General features: G+C 41.7%; 2 protein-coding genes and 1 pseudogene across 2 annotated transcripts; 1 reads left to right on the forward strand and 2 right to left on the reverse strand.

Annotated features, from left to right (window-relative positions):
- Positions 1 to 224: 224 nt before the first annotated feature.
- Positions 225 to 3997, reverse strand: LOC143587424 (serine/arginine-rich SC35-like splicing factor SCL30A). The gene is made up of 6 exons (XM_077068722.1): positions 3953 to 3997; positions 2736 to 2899; positions 2523 to 2600; positions 1812 to 1973; positions 659 to 793; positions 225 to 570 (listed from the first exon to the last, which is right to left on the reverse strand). Exons 2-6 carry the CDS (start codon positions 2888 to 2890, stop codon positions 321 to 323), a joined length of 780 nt encoding a protein of 259 aa, XP_076924837.1. The 5' UTR covers positions 2891 to 2899; positions 3953 to 3997; the 3' UTR covers positions 225 to 320.
- A 2938-nt stretch (positions 3998 to 6935) lies between these two features.
- Positions 6936 to 9161, forward strand: LOC143587423 (pentatricopeptide repeat-containing protein At2g22410, mitochondrial pseudogene; annotated as a pseudogene).
- Positions 9162 to 22132: 12971 nt separating this feature from the next.
- LOC143587425 (pheophytinase, chloroplastic-like) lies at positions 22133 to 23927 on the reverse strand. The gene is made up of 4 exons (XM_077068723.1): positions 23684 to 23927; positions 22732 to 22824; positions 22413 to 22624; positions 22133 to 22336 (listed from the first exon to the last, which is right to left on the reverse strand). The coding sequence occupies exons 1-4, from the start codon at positions 23908 to 23910 to the stop codon at positions 22203 to 22205; spliced, it is 666 nt and encodes a 221-aa protein (XP_076924838.1). The 5' UTR covers positions 23911 to 23927; the 3' UTR covers positions 22133 to 22202.
- Positions 23928 to 24937: the final 1010 nt, after the last annotated feature.

Genomic DNA, 24937 nt, shown 5'->3' on the forward strand with positions numbered 1-24937 from the left:
TCTCATATGTGTCTTATAAGTAGAACATCATTTGCATTCACTTTGTAGAAAACGGAAAGTTAAATATTTGAAAGGAACTTTAAATGAAAGCCACTACTTTAAGCTTTTTGTCTCTACAAATAAATTAAACACTCCAACAAACATAAGCCAGTTTAAGATCGAAAACAATAGGAGTCGAATCACCACAATACTTGACTAAAAAGTACCACGAACAACGAACAGTCCTCAACAACCAACACCAGAACAAAATAAATAAACATTTAGAAATTCTAAAAACACAACAGTTTGGTTTCCACACCCACATCACCCTTGGTGCCAACTCATGGGCTAACAGAATCACCCCTCTTCGGTTTGCCTCTCGCATAATCACGAGGATCAGGGCTTCTGCTTCGGCTAGGGCTTCGACCTGCTGACGTCACTCTTTCAGGACTTTGACTTGGGCTCCTTGACCCATTATAGGGTGGAGGAGACCGGTCTCTAATGGGACTTTGACTAGGACTCCTAGACCTCACTGGTGACTGTGAATATGACTTTTCTCTACTGTACCTTTTTCCTCGAGGTGAGACCGACCTAAACAAATGATAATTGGAGATTATAATTAATTCAACATAATCTTCCACAAACACAAGAAACCAAGAAAAGAGAAACAAACAAATACCTAGAATGATGCCTTCTTTTGGGAGGAGGCGAGTACTCACGGCTGCGGGATCGTGATCTAGCATACCGAGGAGGTGGAGAGCGACGACGTGGCGGTGATCGTCTGCGGTCACTATATCTGCTTCCACCTCCGCCTCTGTGATATAATTAATCATAAAAAAGTTCATTGACTAACAATATACCCAATATCTAAGCAGAAATTGTAAATATAAGTAACTAAAGTACTAAACTAAAGATCCCAAATTTGACAATTTAACAGTGTTTAGTTTTCGATAAATTTGGGATTTTTGGTTAACTTTCCTGGCAATTTTACTTTCTAAATTTATGAAAACTAAACTCTCATAAAATTTCAAAAACTAAATATCACTCCTTTTTATGAGAGAATTTTAGGTTCTCCACATTGTATAATTTGAGAAACTTCGATAAAATTTCTTAACAATTTTCCAATATATGAACTACTAAGCAATTTTGACCCGTTCGCTCATGTATGGGTAAGTATAAATTGAGATTTAGGTCAGTAAATGAACCGAAGTACCGAACGTTCAGAGAACCGTTCAGTGGGAAGTTAGTTTAAGTTCGTTTATAAATAAACTGGCAAACATGAACAGAAGTTTTGTTCATTTAGTTAAACAAACAAACATGAACACATGTCTCATTCGTTCATTTATGTTCGTGAACGTTTGCTTATGTTCGTCCATTTAAGCTCATTTATGTTTGTTTACATTCTTTACAAAATTCATTTAAATATTTTAGGCCCATTACAAATTAGTCTAGTTTTAATAAATTTTTAGGCCCAACAGATTCTTAACATTTACTTTTAGTTGGTTTTAGCTATGTTATGTTCGTTCATCTATGTTTAGCAGTTCAGCAGTTCAGCTATGTTTGTTCGTTTACAATTTACATTCATGCACCATCCGTTTATATTGACGAAGAACAAACATAAACAAACCCGAGCATGCTCATTTCTTAACGAACAAACACAAACAAGAAAACCCTGTTCATTGAATTGTTCGTGTTCAATTTAAGTAAAATAAGCAAACACAAACATGCACTGTGTGTGTTCATTCGGTTCATTTACATGCCTATGAGGTTTACTCCTAACGAGTCAACTGGTTTGATAGAAAAACAAAAAATTAAAAAAATTATATACAAACCTACGCTCTCGTGATCTCATATCTGCTGGTTTCTTTCTATTCTCCTCGGCAAAAACAACTGTCAACTCTCGTCCTTGAAAAACCTGATCGTCCATCTGGTACTTTGCTTCTGCTGCATCAGCTGGATCAACAAACTGAACAAAACCAAACCCTCGTGGCTCCCTGCACATATAGTTTAAATAAAAACTAAACCAACAGTAAAAACAAATGCAAATGACCTACATTAACCATGTTTAACAAGGTAATTGATTTCTAACTGATTTAAGCAGTCTTGATATATGATTGGTTTCCAGTGTTATGGAAGGTCATGGTCATAAGCAGAAATGCTGACCTTGCTAATGTCAGTATTAACATGACTTGAAATTCTTCAAGACTTGGTATCTTGAAATCTTCTAAATGTAACCAAACTCAATTTCCTTCACATCTTCACTACCAAACAAAACCATCTTGAATAGAACTCTTTACTACTTGATTGGTACTTAGTTCATTTATCAACTTAATACTTGATTCATGTCTTCAAAACTTTTACTTCAATACACTGTTAAATGACAACAACCTTAATGGACAACTCAGTTTGAGATGTAAGATTAACTGAATACGATGTAATATTGGTTTATATCATAAATGGCATGACTTTTATTTCCATAGTTATGAATTTACTACTACAAAGTACAAACCATCTGCCAAGCTGGTGATTAAATTAAGCCTTACCCGCTATAATAATCCCTTGGCAAGTAGACGTCCTTTAAAGGACCAAATTCTCCAAACGGTCTTCGGAGGTCCTCAGGCCTGAAACACATCAGAGTGTTATCAACAATTAAGACAACTTACAAGTACATGCAACAAATTAACAGAAAATATATAATGCCATAAATATAATATCGGATTACTATATCAATATAATAAACAAAAGGAAGTGCATACCGGCAATCAAGACGAAGATTGCGAACCAAAAGACTCATAGGAAGATCTCTTCCGCGACTACCACCACCATAGCGACCCCGAGGACTAGGGCTCCTTCCCCTTCTTCCGTACCGACCACCCCTAGGCGGTGATGGAGAATAGCTTCTTCCACCCATGTTTTACCTCTACCAGTCAGTTTAGCAAAACAAAAGAAAAAACTTGTATAAATAAACAAGAAAAACGATCCTCAAAAAATAATAAAAAACATAACAAGGTGAAAAATAGGGAGCATTCAGCCTGAAATTACAACTCTACCAATGAAACAAATCCTATCTTAAAGAAGCCCGATGGATAGAAGGTTGGGGTTCTGAAAGATAGGGTTATTCATTGAGTTTATGTTGTTTCACAAATAAATGAGATGCTATAACCCGTTTAAGGGCTATCCAGGTTTGGTGAGACCCATACCCATGAATTCATACTCTTTCTGCCATCCTCACCTAGCTTGTCTCTCTTTAGAAGTCGAGTTCTTTTTTCTTAAATCTGCTAATCTAAGATCCGAGCTAAACGAAACCACAACCACCAATGAAAACAGCCTTAACAACAACTCCTAAGGCGCGATTACGCGGCTCGTCGAGGACGAAAAATCATAAAGTTGTCGACTGTTTATTTTTTGGCCACTCTGCTCCTCTGCGGACAACATCGACGAGACTGCTGCGTACATGTCGGCTCCATGAACGAGCCCACCTTCAACCGCCACCAACTGCAACTCGAATAGCCATAGAATGAATATTACCCACAAACAGCAGCAGTAGTGGGCAATTGTGGCAAGTGTTCACAAAACCATAATGTACACATCAGTACCGAAGGTGTTATCCGCGTAGGATCAGAATGGTCAAAAACAACGGCAACTTCCTGATCTCCGTTACATGATTAAATCTCGTAGTGGATTAGCAGATCTAAGAAAAGAAGCTGGCTAAACAGAATGAATTTAGCTAACCCTAATTTACATACTATATTAATTAATTAATTAAAATCGAGTCAGAATATGTGTATTACAAACAAACACCTAACCTAAAAGTATATGCGTATAGACCAAAACTGCAACTGCCGTTAATCGGATAGCTAAATCGTACAAATTAATTAAGAGAGACGGTGATTTTGGTTATATATAAAGTAAAATCCAGAGAGCATAATAGTTTGGAAGCCATGAATTAATTAAGAGAATGAAAGTGTAGTACCTGAATGAAGAAATTGGAAGCAAGAGAGATGACGAAGAATAAGAATGAGAAATTAGGGCTCAAAAGCGAATAATATATTTGTGGATTTTTCTCTACTCACGTGAGATGCGTGTTCTCCAATATTTATTATTTTTTATTTTGAATTGATGTTTTTATAAAAATAAATAAAAAAAAAGGTTTTTAAATTTATATAACTATATGCATTTTTCTCGTGTGATCGACGGTTACGATGACAAGTTAACTTTTGATCACTTATATTATATATTATGATACTAGGTTAGGAACCCATGTATTACACGGGTTGGACAATAAAAATGATATAATTGATAAATCTTTTTAAATACGTTATATGATTAAACTTACGTATTACATATAATAATGAAAAATGAAAAGTTCATAAATCACTAAAATTACAAATAAGTTGCAAGATTTATATATACAAATAAATTGCTATAATATTACTGAAAACATTAACAAAGCATATACAAATCATATACATTTTTTTTATTTAAACTAATTGCTAGTTTCCCTAACCATTGATGAGGTCATCTGATGTCCAATTATTGCTTCTACTATTACATGCAATTCACAACAAAAAATAACCAAACTAACCATGATTTAATACCCAACACTTGTCTCATTCATTCAATTCAATTTTTACATTCATAATCAGTCAAATATATCAAAAGAGAGAGAGAAAAAAAAAAGACAGATGGATTGACTAAATTCATTTAAGCTCGATTTCAAAATAACAAGGCTTTTGTATTCATATGTGACACCCATATTGCTAATCAAAATACTGGACAATGAGTGTTCCGGTTCCAACTGATCCATACGAAATTAGTCGCTTTGACCTTCTACCCAACCCGCTTATGTTTTTGATCTTGTAAATAAGGTTTTTTTTTTGTCAAAATAACCTAGAATAATCTGATCAATTGGTTTCTACCTAACTCGCTAATGTTTCTGATCATGTTTTTATCAAGGTACATCCAAATTTGTCATTGACAAAGGGGATCTATTGCACGCAACTTGGAACAAAATATAAACCAAGAGTCAATATACTTCAAGTTTGCGAGAAGAGTAAATAAGTCATTTGAGCAATCATAATCAATAAAAGGAGTGGTGCAGTGAACATGACTTTATAATATGAATCAAACTTCCTTATTTGTAATCCACGATAAAGCTAGATAAGGAATGGATGAGATAATTATAAGGCTATTAAGGAATGTTTTAAATCTTAATTAAGTTTTAGTTTTAAATTAATAAATTTAATTAGAAATTATAGATTAATACATGAGAGTGCCACTTGGCAAACTATTAGACCAATTAAGAGGTTTGTGGTTCAATCAACATTTTTGTTTATTATAATAGTAGATTATATATATATGACTTGAAATGAAATCTGGTTTCCATATATTAATTGAGAAAAAAATACAAAAAAGTTGCATCGTAAGTTGATATTAACAAAGGGTTAACTACAGTTTTAAAAAGTATACTAGTAGAAAGCCCACACGATGTAGCGGACTAGCGGTAACGACAATTTGTAACGCGGTACTCATTTCTATTAGGTTATCAATCTATCCCGTGATATATTTCGTTAGTTTATACCTATTGTATGAAACTTTTTCCTAACAAAATAAAATTTTAGTAATAAACTAAAAGGAAAATTAGACTCTCATCAATGGTTCGCAAGGGCTCCTTTCCATGTTGTCCTGAATTTGTTAAACAAATTTAGTTTATGATCTATTTCGTATGTAGATCCAGCGGATCTCACCAAAATTAGATGTTCACGCACAGGAAGCCTTAGAAGTTAACAATTAACAGTAGTAGGAAATCATTAGAAGACTTAAAATCTAATTAGATTTTATGCTAAGTCATGATAAAAAAAATTACATTGAATACGCAAAGACGAACCTCTATGTCAGCAGCGATATGATAGGAGATGACATGAGCAGAAATAAAAGTAAAAGAGATTTGAAGAGATGAAAATTGATATGAGATGGAACTGTGTGTTGACCGCTTGAAAAAAAAAATCAAAACAAAAACAAAAGAAATAACCACAATATCAATGTATTATAAGAGACTTGTACTTTGATGCATCTATAACTTATACATTATAATTTGTACATTGATATTTAATAAATTTTACATCGAAACGTTGCTAAGATTAAGTACATCGCGATGGTATGTTCGAAATTTAGTAAAACTTAATTCAGTCAAATACATATAACAAAAACAAATAGAAAATAAATAAAGGAATGTATGGGAAAACTTATGAAGGGTGAAAGAGTTAATTATTATATAAATTTTTAAAAGTTTACTATAGTTTAGGGGTAGAAGTTGCAACTATAATTTAAGCAACTAAAGAGTTCGTGGATGGCTCTTGACTAAAATACCAAAATAACCTCTTAACTTTCCTAAGACATGCATTAAGGTTAATACAACAAGCAATCAAAGTTATACCTCTTAAAATTTAAGAGGTTCTTGAAATTTGCTTTATATACAGTATAGATATAGATTCGATGTATGAAAACGAACTTTCTCCGTGATATAACTAGTCTACCTGTTTAAAGTCAAATAAATATTGTATTATCACATCAACATAGACGTTACCTCGTTTACTAAAGCTGCTAAATGTTATATCTCAAATATATTCCATTAAGTCATTGGGTATATATTCATACTTTTAACTGCACGTAGATATCAATTCACCTACTTATCCCATTTCACTCCAAGTCAACATAAGGAAATTGCTTAACGCCATTTACATCTTTTTATTTAACATAAAATTAATTCTTAAATTATTGTGTGTAAAGAATTTAAAAGCTCGTTAACATTTTAACGCCCCTTAACCCATGAATGAAGTGGTATGGGACTCGTTAACGTTTGTCAACTCATCTTTAAACCTTACTAAATCAAAACCATCAATCCAATTTCTCAATCTTTACCCGCCAATTTCTTCTTACCGTTGGCTTTCCCTCATCTTTTTTACAATCTCCCACATTTCCCCTCTGTTTTATGCTGTAACTATTAACAATTTTGCTAGCTTTTGATCATGCCTATAAGGTGCTCGACGAAATGCCCAAGTGACTGATTTCTTATTTTCTTGGAACTATTTGATGATTTTGCAATGATGATTTCCAACTTGAGATCCAGGCGTAAACCACGTCCGAATCGTATACTAACCTTATCGTTATTCCATACTCGGCCTCTCGCCAATTGGAACACAACTCATTCATTCATCCTTTCAAACCCGCTTTTATCCACATTTGAAAAATGCAAATCCATTGCCCAGATGAAACAAATCCATTCGCAAATGATCGTAACCGGATTAATCTCGGACGATTTAGCTGCAAGTCGATTACTTGCCTTCTCCGCAATCTCACAGTCAAGAAATCTTGATTATTGTAAAACAATATTCAACAGTTTACCGAACCCGAATGTGTTTTCATGGAATGTGAAAATTAGGGGCTATTCCGAGAGTCAAAAACCTGAAGAAGGTCTTTTGTTGTATATGGAGATGTTGAGAAGGAGCGGACCGGATAATTACACGTATCCGTTATTGCTTAAATGTTGCGCTAAATTGTCGTTGATTTGGATGGGTTTGGGGCTTATCGGGCATGTAATTCGTTTAGGTTTTGAATCTGATGTGTACATACATAATGCTGTTATTCATATGTTGGTGTCATGTGGAGAATTAGATTATGCACACAAGGTGTTTGATGAAAGTTGTGTGAGAGATTTGGTGTCTTGGAATTCGATTATTAATGGATATGTTAAAGCAGGGAAGCCGGATGAGGCGTTGAGATTGTACCGAGCGATGATTGGAGACGGGGTTAAGCCGGATGAGGTTACCATGATAGGGATAATATCTTGTTGTGGTCAACCGGAAAACTTGAAACTTGGGATTGAATTTCATCAATACATTAAAAGAAATGATATAAAGATGACGGTTCCACTCGGTAATGCGTTAATGGACATGCATGTAAAGTGTGGGGATATGGAGGCTGCAGAGAGTTTGTTTAATAAGATGAGCAAGAAAACAGTTGTGTCGTGGACCACCATGATTGCCGGTTATGGTAAACATAGTGATATGGATGCTGCACAGAAGCTGTTTGATGAAATGCCTGAGAGAAACGTGGTTTCTTGGAACGCCATGATTGGTGGGTACATACAAACCAAACGTTTTAAACAAGCGCTGTCGATGTTCCATGAAATGCAATTAACGAGCATTAATCCTGATGAAGTAACCATGGTTTATTGCTTGTTGGCCTGCTCACAACTCGGGGCACTAGATCTTGGAATCTGGATGCATCATTACATCAAAAAACACAATCTTTGTACCACCGTTGCGCTAGGTACTGCATTAGTCGACATGTATGCCAAATGTGGTAATATAGCTAAGGCACGTCAAATGTTTGATGAAATGCGTAGCAGAAACTCGTTAACATGGACTGCCATAATTGTTGGTCTAGCTAACCATGGTTACACTCATGACGCTATATCACATTTCAAAGAGATGATCCGTGTTGGTTTGACCCCAGACGAGGTCACATTTCTAGGTGTTTTGTCAGCTTGTTGCCATGGTGGTTTGGTGCACGAGGGTCGTGAAATTTTCGCCCAAATGACATCAAAATTCAACGTTTCTCCCAAATGTAAACACTACTCGTGTATGGTTGACCTTCTTGGTCGAGCCGGGTTATTGCAAGAAGCCGAGGGGCTCATAAACAGTATGCCAATTAGCCCGGATGAGGGTGTGTGGGGAGCATTGTTTTTTGCATGTAGAATTCATAAAAACATTGAGATGGGTGAACGAGCGGGCTTTAAACTACTTGAGCTGAACCCGAGTGATGGTGGGATCTATGTGTTGTTGGCTAGTATGTATTGGGAAGCAAAGATGTTTAACAAGTCAAGGGAGGTGAGGAAGTTGATGAGGGTAAGAGGAGTGGACAAGACTCCCGGTTGTAGTTCGATTGAGATTGATGGGCGCGTTTATGAATTTATACTAAGAGATAAATCGCACCCTCAAAATCGAGAAATAAATGAAATTTTGGTTCTTTTGACAAAACAACTTGTGGATTTTGAAGATTTAGATTGTCAATATGTTCTGTTGTCAAGTTGTTAGTTTGAATGATGCTAAGTAAATTAGCAAAAAATTGAATACAACTATACAAACAAACCAATCTAATAGAACAAAACCAAGTTATAACAAGCCATGTTCTTTGATTAGAGAGTTGTTTGATCAGTTTCTTAGTTGACTGTGTTAAGAGCTAATTCATAATAACTAACTTATATATGCATATTATATTCATCAACCATCTTTATTGTTTTAAACTTTTAATTTAAAACCGTAATTTCCTTTGGCTGTCAATGGTAAAAATGTAGCATATACTTACATAATAATTAACTTTTCACTGTCGCATGGCGGGCGACAAAAGACTCAATTAACGGGTTGACCAGATGGGGTGCTTCATCTTGAGGGCAGTGACCGACACCTGGGAGGGTTATAAAATCTTCAACCGGCTCAAATTCACCATAAGCTCTTCTAAGTTCAATGGGTTCCCAAGGATCTTTATCACCCCACACTACCACCACAGGACACTTTACTTGAGGCAGTAGTTCTTCCGGAAGTGGGCCCTCAGAATAACAAATAAACTCAAGAAACACGTCGGCTGCACCAGGCTCAAGCCCGGGACGAAGAATCGTGTTAACTAGTTCTTCGGTCACTTGTGAAGTATCATGGTAACACTGCATAAAATCATTACACGTTAAAAAAAACTCATGGGCCCGTGGAGCCAGACGACCAGGTTAAGCATAACTTATGCTAGGCAGGAAACTAGTGAAAGTTAGATTCAAACACGAGACCTCTTGTAAGGTAATCTATTCAAAGTATATGAAGAGGTAGGTCCCCGCAAAGCCCAGTTGGACCCGCAAGACACCTTGAAGAGGTACGTCTGTGCAAAGACTAACTGGCCCCGCAGGACCCACCATGTTCAGAGAGATGAAGACCTTACACGCAGTACGCCAGCTGTTCCCGCAGGAAAGCCTCCCTTGGTACAGTACCCTGCCTGTTCCCGCAGCTATGGGTACAAGCCAGGAAGGAAGGCTACCCGCACTAACAGTAAGGCTACACGCATAAGGCACTAGCTCTTACACTTCAGCAATGTCACCTGAGGAAGGAATGAGTAAGGCGGGAATATTCCCGCCCAAATGAGCCAGTCCGTACGCTTCTGGAAGATCTTTTGTACTATACCTGCCAAGGTATGGACAAAATAGACAAGATCTGACCAAAGCAGCCCATGAATCAATCACAGGGTGACAGCTCACCGACAATAGTACGAGGAGGAGCACGCTCCAGTACAAAATGTCACTATCAGCCGCTGCCTACCCACCAACTCCCGTCGTGGCACATACATAGCCCGTAGTTGGTGGAAAAGGAATATTATACAGCTGGCCGTACCTGCTTGGAAACCTACCTTCGGCTATAAATACTCCAACACCTTGGAACGGTATCATCATCTCATATCATCTTATCTTATCCTCTAGCTATTTCTCTCAATATACACATATATTCAGAGCAATCTAGTCTGATTCTCACGCCAGAGGGTGGTCACAAAGAGGAACCCCCCCTTCTCAGTGACGAGCTCACGGTGTCTGTTGCAGGTTAAGAAGAATAACCATCTTTGCCGGACCTAACCCTCGTGGGAAACATCTACTTAACCCTAAGATTATCCGTAATCTGCCAGGGTCGCCTAGTGTTTCTTCATTGGTGTCATCCGTGCATAAAAGCTAGAACTAATTCAGTTTTTTCAAAACCTCTGGAAAGATGGTTAAGGTTACTCCGATGCCAAGACCAACGAGTGACCAAGAAACTCCGGTAACCACAACCCCAGCTACTGGGGGGAACACCGGCGAGTACACGATTTTTACGAACACGGGGTTACTCAAGTCGGGGCAAGTGCAGTAACCAATCCTCCCCTGGGATTCATTAATACCCAGTTGGAGAAACAACAGACGAGGCTCCCCCGCCAAACACTTGATCAAGTTAAAGCTTGGGCGGAAGCACGTCAAAAAGAATTCCAAGCTGAGTTGGATGAACGTTTACGTTCACTCCAACAGGCTAATGACGAACTCGGAAGCACTCGACAACAGCTCAACATGAGCAATGATTGCGAGTATTCGGATGATGAGTGGGAAGAATCTGACAGTGACGCAAACCCTCGTCATAAGACGAAAGGGAAGCGTAAAGAAACGGACCTCCAGCCGAGAAGAAATTTTGGAGAAACCTTCAAACCAAGGAACGCGGGGGGAAACCCACGTGACTTCTCCAAAACTTTCAGACCAACTGTTGCAAATGCGGGAACGTCCAAGTTTGCAAAGGACATTGCGGAAGCAATCGCCCCGAAGAGTGCCAAACAGATGTCCAACATCGGCACTTATGATGGCATATCCGACCCAGACGATCACTTGAACAGATTCATAGCGGGGGCAACCGTCAGCAACTGGACGGAACCCACGTGGTGTTATATGTTCCAGATGACGCTGGTCGGAGCGGCCAGGGCGTGGTTTGATCGTCTACCGGTCCACCACATCTATGATTGGGCGGACTTCCAGCACAAGTTCAGCCAGCACTTCAGTCAACAGAGAAAATATACTGAAGAGCAGTGGACGATCCTCAAATGCGTTAGAAAGGAGGATGAATCATTGCTAGACTTCATCACTCGCTTCAACTCAAAGAAGCTGAGTCTGGGCACCATAAGTGAAGACCTCGTTCGCGCCGCTTTCATCCAGGGCGCCGAATACCCAGAGCTTATCCGCACATTGACGGGTAAAGATGGCATGCCATCCACATGGGATGCTATCATAACGGCAGCTAAACGCTTTGCCGAAACGGATAAGCAACTGGGTAGAAATCTTCCCCAGAGTACAAACCTCTACACGCAAAGGACCAGAGAGAATAATGTCCGCACCGCCCGACAAAACAAGAAGAGGAAGCTAGGTATTTGGCAGTCAAGGGTAAACTTTGACACCTCATCCAGCTCTCGCCCTCTATTAGGCGGAAGGGATAACACGCACCAACCAAACCGAAACCCCCGATGGACGCCACTCACCAAAAGCGTCACGGAGATATTTGCCACCGAGAAACTCCCATGGCCAAAAGCTCCAATGATCCGGCAGCGTCATAACGCGGATTAGAGCAAATCCCGTGACTTCCACGGGACAAAGGGCCACACCACCGAGGAGTGTACATCTTTGAAGGATGTTGTCGAAACATTCGTCAAAGATGGAAAACTTACACACCTTGTGGCATCAATCAAGAATGGAGGGAGGAACGATAATCGGTACAAGGGCAACGGACGAAAGCCTGTTGACATCAGCATCCACATGGTTCATGGTAACATCAGAGGAAGAAAACGACGAACGACAGAACCATGTGCGTGGAAGGAAGCTGAAGTGCGCTTGCCGCGAGTGCCAGGAGGGCCCAAAAAAGAAGGCCCTATAGTCATCAAAAGCCAGCTGGGGCACTACATCACTTCCCGCACTCTTGCTGATAACGGCGCTTCGTCAACGGTCATGTACAGGCAGTTCTTCGACAAGCTAGACGACGAAGACAAAGAACGCCTGGAAATGGTTTACGCCTCGATGGAAGGGTTCGATGGCAGCACAAACACCCCCCTGGGTATCCTATCTTTCCCCGTCACTCTCACGGATGGGAAACACTCCTGCACAGAAGACGTGGACTTCGTCGTAATGAGGAAGCCACACCACACATACGACATTCTCTTCGGGAGAGACGGGATGGCAAGATTCAATGCCATGGTGTCTTCAGTCCACGGCATGATGGGGTGGCCAACAGTTGAGGGTGTAGCGATGATCACCGGTATTCCCCAGGTATGCATCGCATCTGTCTCATCTAAACCCAAACCAAAGATGGCTAAACCAACCATCACTGAACCAGAAGAATGGGCCTTCAATGGCAAATACCCTGACCAGGCTGTTACCATTGGCCCAACAATTACCGATCCTACACGCACCTTACTCAAACGCTTACTGCAGAAAAACGCTGACATCTTCGCATGGGCACCAGCTGACATGACTGGTGTACCTCGAAGTAAGGCAGAGCATAAGCTCAAGTGTGACCCGGCTTTTACGCCAGTCATACAAAAGCGTCGAGTAATGGGGGCGGAACAGGCTAACGCGTGTAGAACCCAAGTCAAGGAACTCCTTGACGCGGGCATCGTACGCGTTAGCAGATATCAAACATGGGTTGCAAATCCCGTCATGGTACCGAAATCTAACAAACAATGGCGCATGTGCATAGATTTCAAAGACCTAAACAAAGCATGCCCCAAAGATTGTTACCCGTTACCCGAAATTGACCTTAAGGTAGATTCGTTAGCACCGTTACGCCTTAAATGCTTCCTTGATGCGTATAAGGGATACCATCAAATCCACATGGCTGTTGACGATCAGGACAAAACTGCATTTCGGACGCCCGATGGCACATTTTGTTATCAAATGATGCCATTCGGACTTAAGAATGCCGGGGTCCACATACCAACGCCTGATGGACAAAGAGTTTCATGCCCAAATTGGGAGGAACTTGGAAGTTTACATGGATGACTTGGTCATCAAAAGCCTTGAGCCAGAAGCGATGTTGAAAGACATCGAAGAAACTTTCAACACGCTCAGAAAAATAAACATGAAGCTCAATCCGAGCAAGTGTTCTTTTGGGATGGAAGAAGGGAAGTTCTTAGGAGTCATCGTTACCAAAGATGGCTTCAGAGCGAACCCTGAAAAGGTCGAAGCCATTATCAAAATGGAATCACCTACTACCATCAAACAAGCTCAGACACTGAATGGATGACTAGTCGCACTTAATCGCTTTTTGGCGAACCATGCGGATAGGTCGTTCCCATTCGTATCAACATTGAGAAACTGTTTAAAGAAAACGCACTTCCGCTGGACACCAGAAGCGGAAGCAGCTTTTCAGGAAATTCGGTCACGCTTGATCAAACTCCCAACGCTCACAGCACCAGAAGCGGTGAAGGAATTAATCCTATACCTCTCCGCCACAGACAGAGCAACCGGGGCAGTTCTACTAGTAGAACGAAAAGGCATCCAGATGCCAATCTACTATGTTAGCCGCGTCTTAACAGACGTAGAAACCCGGTACTCTACCCTGGAAAAATTAGTCTTAGCGCTTGTACAGGCTTCACGCAGGCTGAGACGATATTTCCAGGGTCACCCAATCACCATTCTCACCAATTTCAAACTTGCAAACGTTCTAGGCAAACCCGAGTTGTCAGGACGTCTAGCCAAATGGGCAATAGAATTGGGAGAATACGCGATAAAGTACAAGCCAAGACCAGCCATAAAAGGCCAGGTCTTGGCCGACTTTATTGCAGAAGTCCCCGCTTCGCGAGAGAAAGAGTGCCAGGAGGAGGCCCAACCCTATCCAGCACAGGACATCGATGATGTCTGGCGACTCTACACTGATGGAGCAGCCAACAACGAGGGTTCAGGCGCAGGGTTGAAACTAACCAACCCAGCAGGCCAAGAATACACTTACGCTATTCGACTGGATTTTCCAAGTACGAATAATGAAGCGGAGTATGAAGCATTCTTGGCCGGGTTGAGAATTGCGCGTAAGATGGGAGTGAAAAACTTGGAAGCCCACGTGGATTCCATGTTAGTAGCCAACCAAATAAACGGGACGTACACGGCCGTGAACGACATAATGGCCCTGTACCTCGCACAAGCAAAAACCCTTATGCGCGATTTTAACGATTGTAAAGTCATACACGTCAAGCGTAGCGAAAACAAATCTGCGGATGCGTAAGCAAGCTTGCATCATTAGCCTTCACCCACTTGGGAAAGGACATTCGCGTTGAACTCCTTGGAGCACCATCAGTCCCGCACAAGGAAATTTGTGTCATCCAAACTGGCACGGAAACGTGGATGACACCAATCATAAATTACCTTGCGGCGGGTATACTACCAGAATCAAAAACACATGCAAGAAAGATACGCTGTAAAGCACTGAACTATCAACTCGTTGATGACATCCTTTACAGACGTAATTTTCTTGGCCCACTCCTAAGGTGCGTGGACAACCAAGATGCTGATTACCTCCTAAGGGAAGTACACGAAGGCATCTGCGGAGTACACGCAGGTCCACGCGCTGTTGTAGCCAAGCTAAACAACGCGGGATACTTTTGGCCGGGGATGCATACGGATGCGCTGGCATACATCAGAAAATGTAGGTCTTGCCAGCTATACGCACCCAACACGCATCGCCCGAAGAATGAACTTGTTCCAGTCACCTCCTCATGGCCATTCCAGAAGTGGGCCATCGATGTGACAGGCCCATTTCCCACAGCAGCAGGGAACGTTCAGTTTCTAGTGGTAGCCATCGACTACTTCACCAAGTGGATTGAAGCAAAACCCTTAGCCCAAACAACCGCAAAACATATCAAAAAATTTATTTGGGAATTTATTATTTGTCGGTTTGGACTTCCACAGAATTTGGTGAGCGATAACGGCACCAACTTTACTGACAAGAAGCTACAAAAGTGGCTGGAAGAATTTCAAATCACCCACACCTTTACCTCAGTGGCGCACCCGCAGGGTAACGGTGAGGTGGAAAGAGCAAATAAGAGCATCGTCGATGGCATAAAGAAAAGACTCTTGGAACATAGATCTGATTGGGTGGATGAAGTTCCACATGTCCTTTGGGCGAACAGAACGCAAAAAAAGGCAAGTACGGGAGAAACCCCGTTCAGCCTCACCTATGGCACTGAAGCCATGGTCCCGGTCGAAATTGGTTTACCCTTACCAAGGGTCTTGACTCAACCAGAAGACAATAATGCGGAAAGACGATTAGACCTAATGCTGACCGAAGAACGCAGAAACTTAGCCGCAGCGCGTGAAGAAAATTATAAGCGACAAATGCAAAAGTACTACAACACGCGGGTAAAACTCTGCAACTTCAATGTCGGAGACTACATACTGCGTAACAACGAGGCTTTGAACCAAGAGCGCCCAGGAAAGCTGGCCCCGGTCTGGGAAGGGCCATACACTATTAAAGAAGTTTTGGGAAAGGGCGCATACCGGCTCGAAAGGCTCGATGGCGCCCCCATCCCAAGAACATGGAATGGAGCTCAATTACGCAAATGTTACATGTAGATCAATTCCAAACTTGTAAAGAAAAGGCCTAGAGCCACTTCTAATGGAAATGATTCTCCTTTATCACATTGTGTTGATAGCCTTACCTTTATACTTATGAACTTTCCACACTGATATGCCGGTATTCACCGCATAAATAAGTGGGGGAAAGAAGTAAGTCGTTGCGTGTGGAAGGCGGCAAACCCCGCATAAACATAAAAACGGTAAAAATTTCTAAGGAAAAGATGAGGAAAACCTTCACGCAGGTCAGATATAGGTAAAGTTTGGCCATCCTACTAAGTGAAAGTGACGGTCTTACCCGCACAATCATGATAGAGGAAGCAAAACTTGAACTTATTATCTACCACGTTGACAGGTTAACTTATCCAAAACACTTAGAAAGTTGCTAAGTTAAACTAAAATATGCATGAGCAAAACATATAAGGTTTACAAGGCAAGGCATTAACAAAACATTTATATTCCATAAAAATTCAAACATTACAAGAATGGCTGGGCATCTACCCGCCTACAAAAATGTAAATCTATCCTAGCGGGTGGAAGGGATCTCAGAGTTCAAGCTTCAGGACCACTCCTTTCAAACCCACTTGAACCCGCACCATCAGTTTGACTGTGGCGGGTCAAGGAAAACCTTGAGAATAGTTAGCTCATCATCAGCAGCAGCAATCTCGTTCACCTTCTCCACCACCGGATGCGGGAAGGCAGCATACTGATTCACTGCTTGGTCATAAGCAGCTTCAGTGTCCACGTCATAAAGAGGGAAGTTGGAAGGCGGGATGCCATGCTCAACAAACCCTAGACCAAGCAGGAACCCAGCCTTTTCCCCATCCTCATGAGAAGCGTTGAGGGCTGCGCTCATAGCATCATCATAGGATGTGTTCGTGAAGATCCGATGCACAACCTACAAAATAGAAACATATCAAAAACTTTTCTAAGTATAAAGAAAGCGTAAAGAAACTACGGAACTACGCATACCAGCGACAACGCTTCTCGTAGAAGCCATTCTTTGGTGACCAGAGCTTCCTGGAGGGCAGCTTGAGCTTGATCACGGGCGCGTTCGGCTTCATTTTTATTAAGGTTGGCGAGCAACACATCCTTAGCAGCAGCCTCTTCAACGCCCTTCAGCTTACGCTCAGCACGGTCAAGCATACCCCTCTGGTCCAGTAGCTCCTGGAGCTTCTTGGCATCTTCCAAAGCCAAAGCATCATGAGCCTGCCGGAGCTCTTTTAATTCGGCTTTAAGCTCTTCGTTCTCTGTGCGCAAAGGCTCAGCAACGGCTTCAGCTTTGGTGGCCCTCTCGGTTGCGTTCCGTGCAGTTTCCTTAGCCAACCTAAGCTGTTCGTTAACAGCTTGGGTAGCCTTGGAACGGGCCTCGTGCCGGACCTGAACCTCAACCTCGAGGTCCTTGAAGGCCTTCTCCTTTTCCGCAGCGATGGCGGCAAGTCTCTTATTCTCCTCCCGGATAGCTCGCGCCTGAGCCACTTCCAGGCTACGCGCCGTCTTTAACTTGTCGTTTTCACGACAGAGCAACTCGACGGCGGCTGCATCCGGGCAAGGAGGATTCGGAGCTCGTTGGTTAGCCTACCCTCCTGGTAGCTAGCCATGGCCTCCCCCAGCGCACCGCTTGGGGCGGCGTGGCGTGCCCCATTCGACGCAGTCCACAGCCGTTTGAAGGGTTGTTCCCCGGCGGATGTTCCACCGTGGAACATACACCTCATTGGAATCTGAAACTGCAAAAACAAGAAACAGTTAGGAAAAAATGATAAAAAAAAAGATAATAGGCCAAAATAACCCTACGCACTTGTAGGGTCGACAACAGGCCGATAGCCGCCAAACCCATCACCCGAACCTAAGGGATATCCATCCAAGAGGTCGGGGAGATGGGAAGGAGGCAGAGATTGGCTAGAAGCCCCAACCCTGGACATACCTGAGGAACCAGTCATAGACGAGGTAGTCGCCAGTGCCGGAGGAGGCACGGGTAGAAGCCGCCGCGGTAGAAACCATCGGAGGTGAACTTACTTGAGGTGAACTCACAACCGTGGCCGCCGCTGCGGAGGAACCCGCAGAAAAAACCACCGCCGGCTCAGTGAAGGAGGCAGTGAAGATGGCACTGACAGCCGGCAGAGATGTCACAATTGGAACAGTTGGCTCAACGGGACGAGCAACTGAACCAATACTTGAAACAGGCGCGGCCGCCTGGGTCATCGCCTCGGGTAGGTTGACCAAACCTACCGTCGTGGGTCCAGAACTGCTTCTTCCCGCAACACTCTGGAATGTGGTTGCATCCACGCCTGCATGAAGACAATATATTAAATATAATGGCGGAAAGAAATGCGGGTTAAGACAAATGAAATTTATACTTACGGGTTTTCTTGATCTTGAAGGTTCTGACAGGTGGGGACGAACCCGATGGAGCCGGCCTCTTCATGCCGGTCACCGTCGTCGTACTGGGCTGCTCGGAGGTAACAGCTGTCTCAACCTCCGAGACAGCGGTCTCACCATCACCAGGATTCCCCGCCGCCTCCTCGCTTTCGGTCTCCGAATCAGACCGATTCCCTTGATCGGCGGAGGTAACCTTCGCCTTGCCCTTTACGCCGGCAGCCTTCTTCTTCCTCACGAAGAAAGGACCATCTGCGGATTCCTCATCAGAAGATGACAAAATTAGAGGAATTCCAGCAGAGGTTTGAGCATGAAGAGGGCGGGGGGTTAAAGAATCCCTTACCTGGCCGCGTGGCGCTCAGAATCTCATGGCCCGGCGGGTAGACCTCCACGAACCGATCCGCCGTCTGCTCCAGGATGGGCAACTCGTTCTCATCAAGATCACGAGTACCCAGCCGAGCGGGACCACCGCTCTCCCGCGGTTGCAGAAGCGACTGCAAGTTGTTTCCCTCTGAAAATAAAAAAAGAAATGGTTAGAAAAAAAAACCCTAAATTGGCAAATAAGACGGAGCATACCGTAAGGGATAGAGTTCAAACCGTATTCGAGGACGATGGGTATCTGCGGCGCCTCTGCCCCGACATCCTTCCATACCCGGCTCATCCCGATCATCACCATCCCAGACTCCGCAAAGCGGTAAACCGGAGTCTGGATCCGGGAGATCTTGGTAAACCATTCCGCCTCCTGGTAGTTGGAGGCGTGAAGGTTGGGGAGTGCTCTCCCGTTCTTGAATGTCATCGCGATAGGGACGACACGGGCAGAGATATAGAAGAACTCCCGTTTCCAAGATCGAAGACTGCGCTCGGTAGCACAGATCTTCAAACCCTTGATCCGGAGTAACCAAGGTGTACCAGCCTTGGATGCACATCCAAGAGTAGAAGGTCATCAGGCGGTCGACGCGGGGCTCAACACCCAGAATATGGCACACCCATTCAAAGTGGCGGATCTTAGCGATCGCCATTGGGTGTACCTCCGTCAAGTGTACACCGTGTTTCTCCAAAACACGATATACAAACTTCGTCAATGGGAATATGAGATTCCCATATATGAAGAATGCAGCATATACCCCTATCTTGCCCTTGGGGGCATCATACACCGTTTGGTGGGGCTCTGGAAACTCAGGCTCGAAGGGCTCGAGCATGAATTTCTTCACGATGTAGTGATACAGGTCGATGGAAAGAGCACACTGGCACTCGCCAGCATTACTCTTATCGTCCTTGTCAGACGTGGACGTCGGGTTCTCGGAATACACGTCGGACTCTTCAGCAGTAACTTCAGGATCGTGAATGGAAGGCATGTTTTAGATGTAAAGAAGGAACGATTTCAGAAGAATGCTCGACAAAAGTTAGAGTATTCGCCGGAAATCGCTTAGAAGAAGAAGGAAGTGAAAGTGTGAGTTGAGATGCATCCTCTCCCCCCTTTATATACTCATCGCAATGAATGCGATGAATTTAATGCGGGGGAGAGAGAAGAGCGCAGACGCAATGAGATGACGACACGTGGAAAGCAAGCTGGCAACAGCTGTTGACAGGACGCGTGCCGTAAAATTCGCGCCCACGCGCCCGAAAACTTGCGCCCACGCGCCTGAAAAAGCGTCTGGAATGACCATATACTGTCACGTCTTCATAACTTCATGCACATCCTGAACTGCCAGAAGAAACCGTCGGAAGACGCTAACGTCCCTTCAACAGTTTGGACTGTTCTTATCCTTTCACCAACTCTTCAGATTTCAAAAAGATTCAAAAAGATTCAAAAATAAGAGGGAATATACCCCCTCACCTTAGGAAGCAAAAAACCATAAGACAAGTGCGGGTACAGTGTCAAGGCGAAACCCTTCACATACTTAGCACTTGCAGGGAATTGAAGCCAAGAAGGATCTTGTGGGCCATGCTTGCGGAAAGGGAAATAACACCTCCGCATGGCGGGAACGTTGACAACTAGATTGTTTGAAACTTCAAGGTGGAATTGGTAGTTTAACATAACTGATCACTATGTCCAAAACTACCAAAACCTCGTGAAGAGTATACAAGTGAAATTCAACGCTCCCGACTTGCGAAGAGGTTAAACACCTACCCGCATCATAACCAAAGATCAGGCAGAAAAGTCGGGAATTTCTGCAAGTGACATTAGGAAAACCGTGGGAAGAATCCCCACGGAAAACCTTAAAAAACAAAAACCTCTTTAAAAACCCTTGCTTAAAGTCCAAAAGTTCACCTCATTAACAATTCATGAGAAGAACAATGGACTGGGGGGACTTGAAGAGGTAGGTCCCCGCAAAGGCCAGTTGGACCCGCAAGACACCTTGAAGAGGTACGTCTGTGCAAAGACTAACTGGCCCCGCAGGACCCACCATGTTCAGAGAGATGAAGACCTTACACGTAGTACGCCAGCTGTTCCCGCAGGAAAGCCTCCCTTGGTACAGTACCCTGCCTGTTCCCGCAGCTATGGGTACAAGCCAGGAAGGAAGGTACCCGCACTAACAGTAAGGCTACACGCATAAGGCACTAGCTCTTACACTTCAGCAATGTCACCTGAGGAAGGAATGAGCAAGGCGGGAATATTCCCGCCCAAATGAGCCAGTCCGTACGCTTCTGGAAGATCTTTTGTACTATACCTGCCAAGGTATGGACAAAATAGACAAGATCTGACCAAAGCAGCCCATGAATCAATCACAGGGTGACAGCTCACCGACAATAGTACGAGGAGGAGCACGCTCCAGTACAAAATGTCACTATCAGCAGCTGCCTACCCACCAACTCCCGTCGTGGCACGTACATAGCCCGTAGTTGGTGGAAAAGGAATATTATACAGCTGGCCGTACCTGCTTGGAAACCTACCTTCGGCTATAAATACTCCAACACCTTGGAACGGTATCATCATCTCATATCATCTTATCTTATCCTCTAGCTATTTCTCTCAATATACACCTATATTCAGAGCAATCTAGTCTGATTCTCACGCTGAAGGGTGGTCACAAGGAGGAACCCCCCCTTCTCAGTGACGAGCTCACGGTGTCTGTTTTGCAGGTCAAGAAGAATAACCATCTTTGCCGGACCTAACCCTCGTGGGAAACATCTACTTAACCCTAAGATTATCCGTAATCTGTCAGGGTCGCCTGGTGTTTCTTCAGTATATGTATGTAAGCAGTACGTACCTGACAAAGGATGTTCCTAACCGATTCTCGTGTGGCAACGGTTTGAAAGAAGAAACATGGGTATTTCTGAGATAAACGTGCATAACATAACTTAAAACAATCCAGTAAACAAAACCCAAATAGAAAATATCACCCAATAGTAATTAAGTTTTCAAGTGGTTCTAAAGTCACTCAACTTTCATAAGATGTTTCAATCATATGAATTTTTTTTATAAATGCTTAAATATTTTTAAAATTAATTAAGGCAAATGAAACATATATGAATCTTGGTTACTTTGCCTTGCTTAAGTTTAAACTTCTTATTTATATGAAATTTTATAAGAATAAAACTCTTAATAAAAGTTGAGTGACTTTATAGAAACAAAAAAACGTTAAGTGACTTTAGTGGGACAGTTGAGAAACTTGGTTACTATTATGTAAAGTTACCTCAAACACAAACACGGTTTTAATCCAAAAACTCACCTCAATAAGTTCTAGAAAGATCTAATCAAGGGTCTTCCAAACCACGGTTGTTTTGTTATATGAAGCATCCGAAGGGAGATATTTAACACCATGATCCCCTTACAGATGCTTGGATCCGCCACTGCGGCCTGAAGACCAACAAGCCCTGCACAAAGAAGTACCCCGTTATCTTAGTGATTAACTGATTACCTCCAGGTTGAACCAACAAATTATGGGATTGCCTCCAATTGAATTGCAAATAAAGAATGCTTCATCTTTGACCACTTCCGTACAAAAGTCGTTGAGTTGAGCACCCCATATCTCAAATGCGTAAAACCGGGTGTCTCCAAGCTCACGGGGATTTGGTTTGTCAGAGTAACCGTAACCGATAAGGTCAATCGCAAATACCCGATGTGATTCTGCTAGAACCGGGATGTTTTTCCTCCAATGGTCACTGTCAAAAGGCCACCTTATCAGCTAATAACCCAAACAAGGGTTCATAAAACATCACCAAAAATGGCAAAATACCTATATTAGTGAAAGTATGAATTTACGGTGGACCTGTTTGCTCCGAATCCATGAACCAAAACTAATGCAGGGCCACTGTTTCCAGCGTACTGATACCGAATCGAATAGCCTTTCCAATTCCACATACTGCAATACAAACAAAATCCACTTATTTTAGGGTATGAATTATGAATGCAGAATGTTGTATGCATGTATTAGAAGTTTGTAAGTAAAAGAAAATTACAGACATGCAATGTTTATTCGTTCTAACTGAAATTCAAACAATAATATATATGAACATATTGTTTTTAAATATTACCTACATTTTTTTTTTAATATTAAAAAGTATAGAATAAAAGAAAGTGATTGAGATGCGATGTTTATTCGCCTCTGTTGAAATTGAAATTTAAAAAAATATGTATATGAACAAATTTCGTTTATATATATACACACAACACATGTGAAAGTCATTGTAGGTTAAAATTTTTAAAATATAAATAAAAAGTTAGCATGATGGTTCAAATTAGGGGTGTTCACGGTCCAGTTTTCGCGGTTTTTGGGTCAAACCATGAACCAAACCATTCGGTTTTTATTCTTGTAAACCAAAACCAAACCGTTGAACTTTTAAAACCGAACCAAACCGTTGGTTCCGGTTTGGTTTCATCGTTTAACTTATTTATTTAAGTTTCGTCCATAGTGATGTTTAAACACAAGTTGTATGAAATGTATGTTATATAGAGGTTAATAGTTTAATTATAAAACATCCAAAGGGAAATCCATTGCAACTTGTTACTGCGGTAGTCCGGTTAGGATTTGGGGCTCAACTCAATTTTCAATAGTATTTAGTTAATCATTAATACGAATATTATGCACTTAAGCTACCGGTTTATATTTAACAGAAATATTGATACTATATAACATAAATATTTAAAAAAGTAAGTATAATTATAACTGTACGGTCCGGTTTGCTAATAATTTAGTGGCATGTAATGAATATTAATATTACCGTGTTTGAAGGCTAACATTGGGGGTTGTTGATTCAGTTGGAGAGGTATCGATTAAGCAGGATGCAATTGATATTGTTCTTCGTCTGGGTTTTGAATTGGTAATAATCGGATTTGTATGAAGCCATGGTTTCCTTGAAAGGTGCGATGTTGAAGATGAAAGGAGGTTGCGGAATTTGGGTAATAATCCGAGTGTGGAACAACTGGTGGTTGTAGTGGTAATCGCCATTGATGGAGATCTGTCTCTGTGTGTTGTATTGACAGTTGAGCGTTTAGAAATGGAAACTTTAATAGCTTTGGAGCCACACACTGGTCAAATGAATCCAGCTTTGCCACGTCGCCACATCATATAAACTATTAAACACTACTTCTATCATCCGAGTCGAAGGAGTATTAACGTTGTTCTCTGTTGCATCAGGGCCCAGGCTTCAAGAAAACCAAAAAACAAAATTGTTTAGGATTCCTTATTTTTATCAAGTTATAACTTAAAACTTTTTGAAAAGTTAATAGGGTGTATAAGGTGTTCGGTAAACTATAAGGATTTATGGATTTTAAATGAGAAGGCAAAATAAAGGGGTTTGAAAAGTTATGAATTTGTAACTTATTAACTTAATAGGTTTGATTTATCTATTACACCCTTCCAACCCTCAAAACTCATTACACTCCTTTTAAAAAAGAGTGTCTTTATTAGTCATTTTGGTTTTCCTCAACTCTTAAGCTAATCCAAACATGTTTTTAAAAACTTCTTTTAAAAAAATCATAAGTTAATAAGGTATTTTAACAAAAAGTCATTTTTCACTTAAATAAGCAATCCCAAACACACCCTTAAAAATTCTTTTGGGACTTAAGTAAAAGAAGTATTTTAATGAGTTTGTCTTAAATGAGAGTAGAACACACAACCTTCGTATTGAAAAAAAATCTTTTGAGCCTTAAGTAAAAGAAGTATTTTAATGGGTTTGCCTCAAATGAGAGTAGTTACCACTTACCACAACCTTCAGATTGGGAGTAATAATTCTTTGCCATTAAACCAAACTAGTGGTTATGTAATTGAATATAAACATTAAATATACATATTATTTTAATAAAATACATATAATTTACAAAAAAGAAAATAATAATTCGGACCTACGGGGTGTCAGACATGTGACCATCGATCACCACGCCACACATTATGGCTGGCCCTGTATTGCATACTATATTTTACAAATTACAAATGAGGTTTATAAGCATTAATCAACGCTTAAGGAAAAAAAAGG

Source organism: Bidens hawaiensis, unplaced genomic scaffold (genome assembly GCF_021521415.1).
Source record: "Bidens hawaiensis isolate Kalapana, Puna unplaced genomic scaffold, B.hawaiensis_p1.1 tig00035503_1, whole genome shotgun sequence".
In the NCBI taxonomy this organism is placed as follows: Eukaryota; Viridiplantae; Streptophyta; class Magnoliopsida; order Asterales; family Asteraceae; genus Bidens; species Bidens hawaiensis.

Excerpts from the sequence above, each read along its gene's own strand:
- LOC143587425 (XM_077068723.1), bottom strand. The coding sequence starts at position 23,910 with ATGGCGATTACCACTACAACCACCAGTTGTTCCACACTCGGATTATTA. Across the intron at positions 22,625-22,731 it reads CATGGATTCGGAGCAAACAG|TGACCATTGGAGGAAAAACA; the intron begins GTCCACCGTAAA and ends GCCTTTTGACAG. Across the intron at positions 22,337-22,412 it reads TATTTGCAATTCAATTGGAG|GGCTTGTTGGTCTTCAGGCC; the intron begins GCAATCCCATAA and ends TTCTTTGTGCAG.
- LOC143587424 (XM_077068722.1), bottom strand. The coding sequence starts at position 2,890 with ATGGGTGGAAGAAGCTATTCTCCATCACCGCCTAGGGGTGGTCGGTAC. Across the intron at positions 794-1,811 it reads ATGAGATCACGAGAGCGTAG|AGGCGGAGGTGGAAGCAGAT; the intron begins GTTTGTATATAA and ends ATTATATCACAG. Across the intron at positions 571-658 it reads AAAAGAAGGCATCATTCTAG|GTCGGTCTCACCTCGAGGAA; the intron begins GTATTTGTTTGT and ends TCATTTGTTTAG.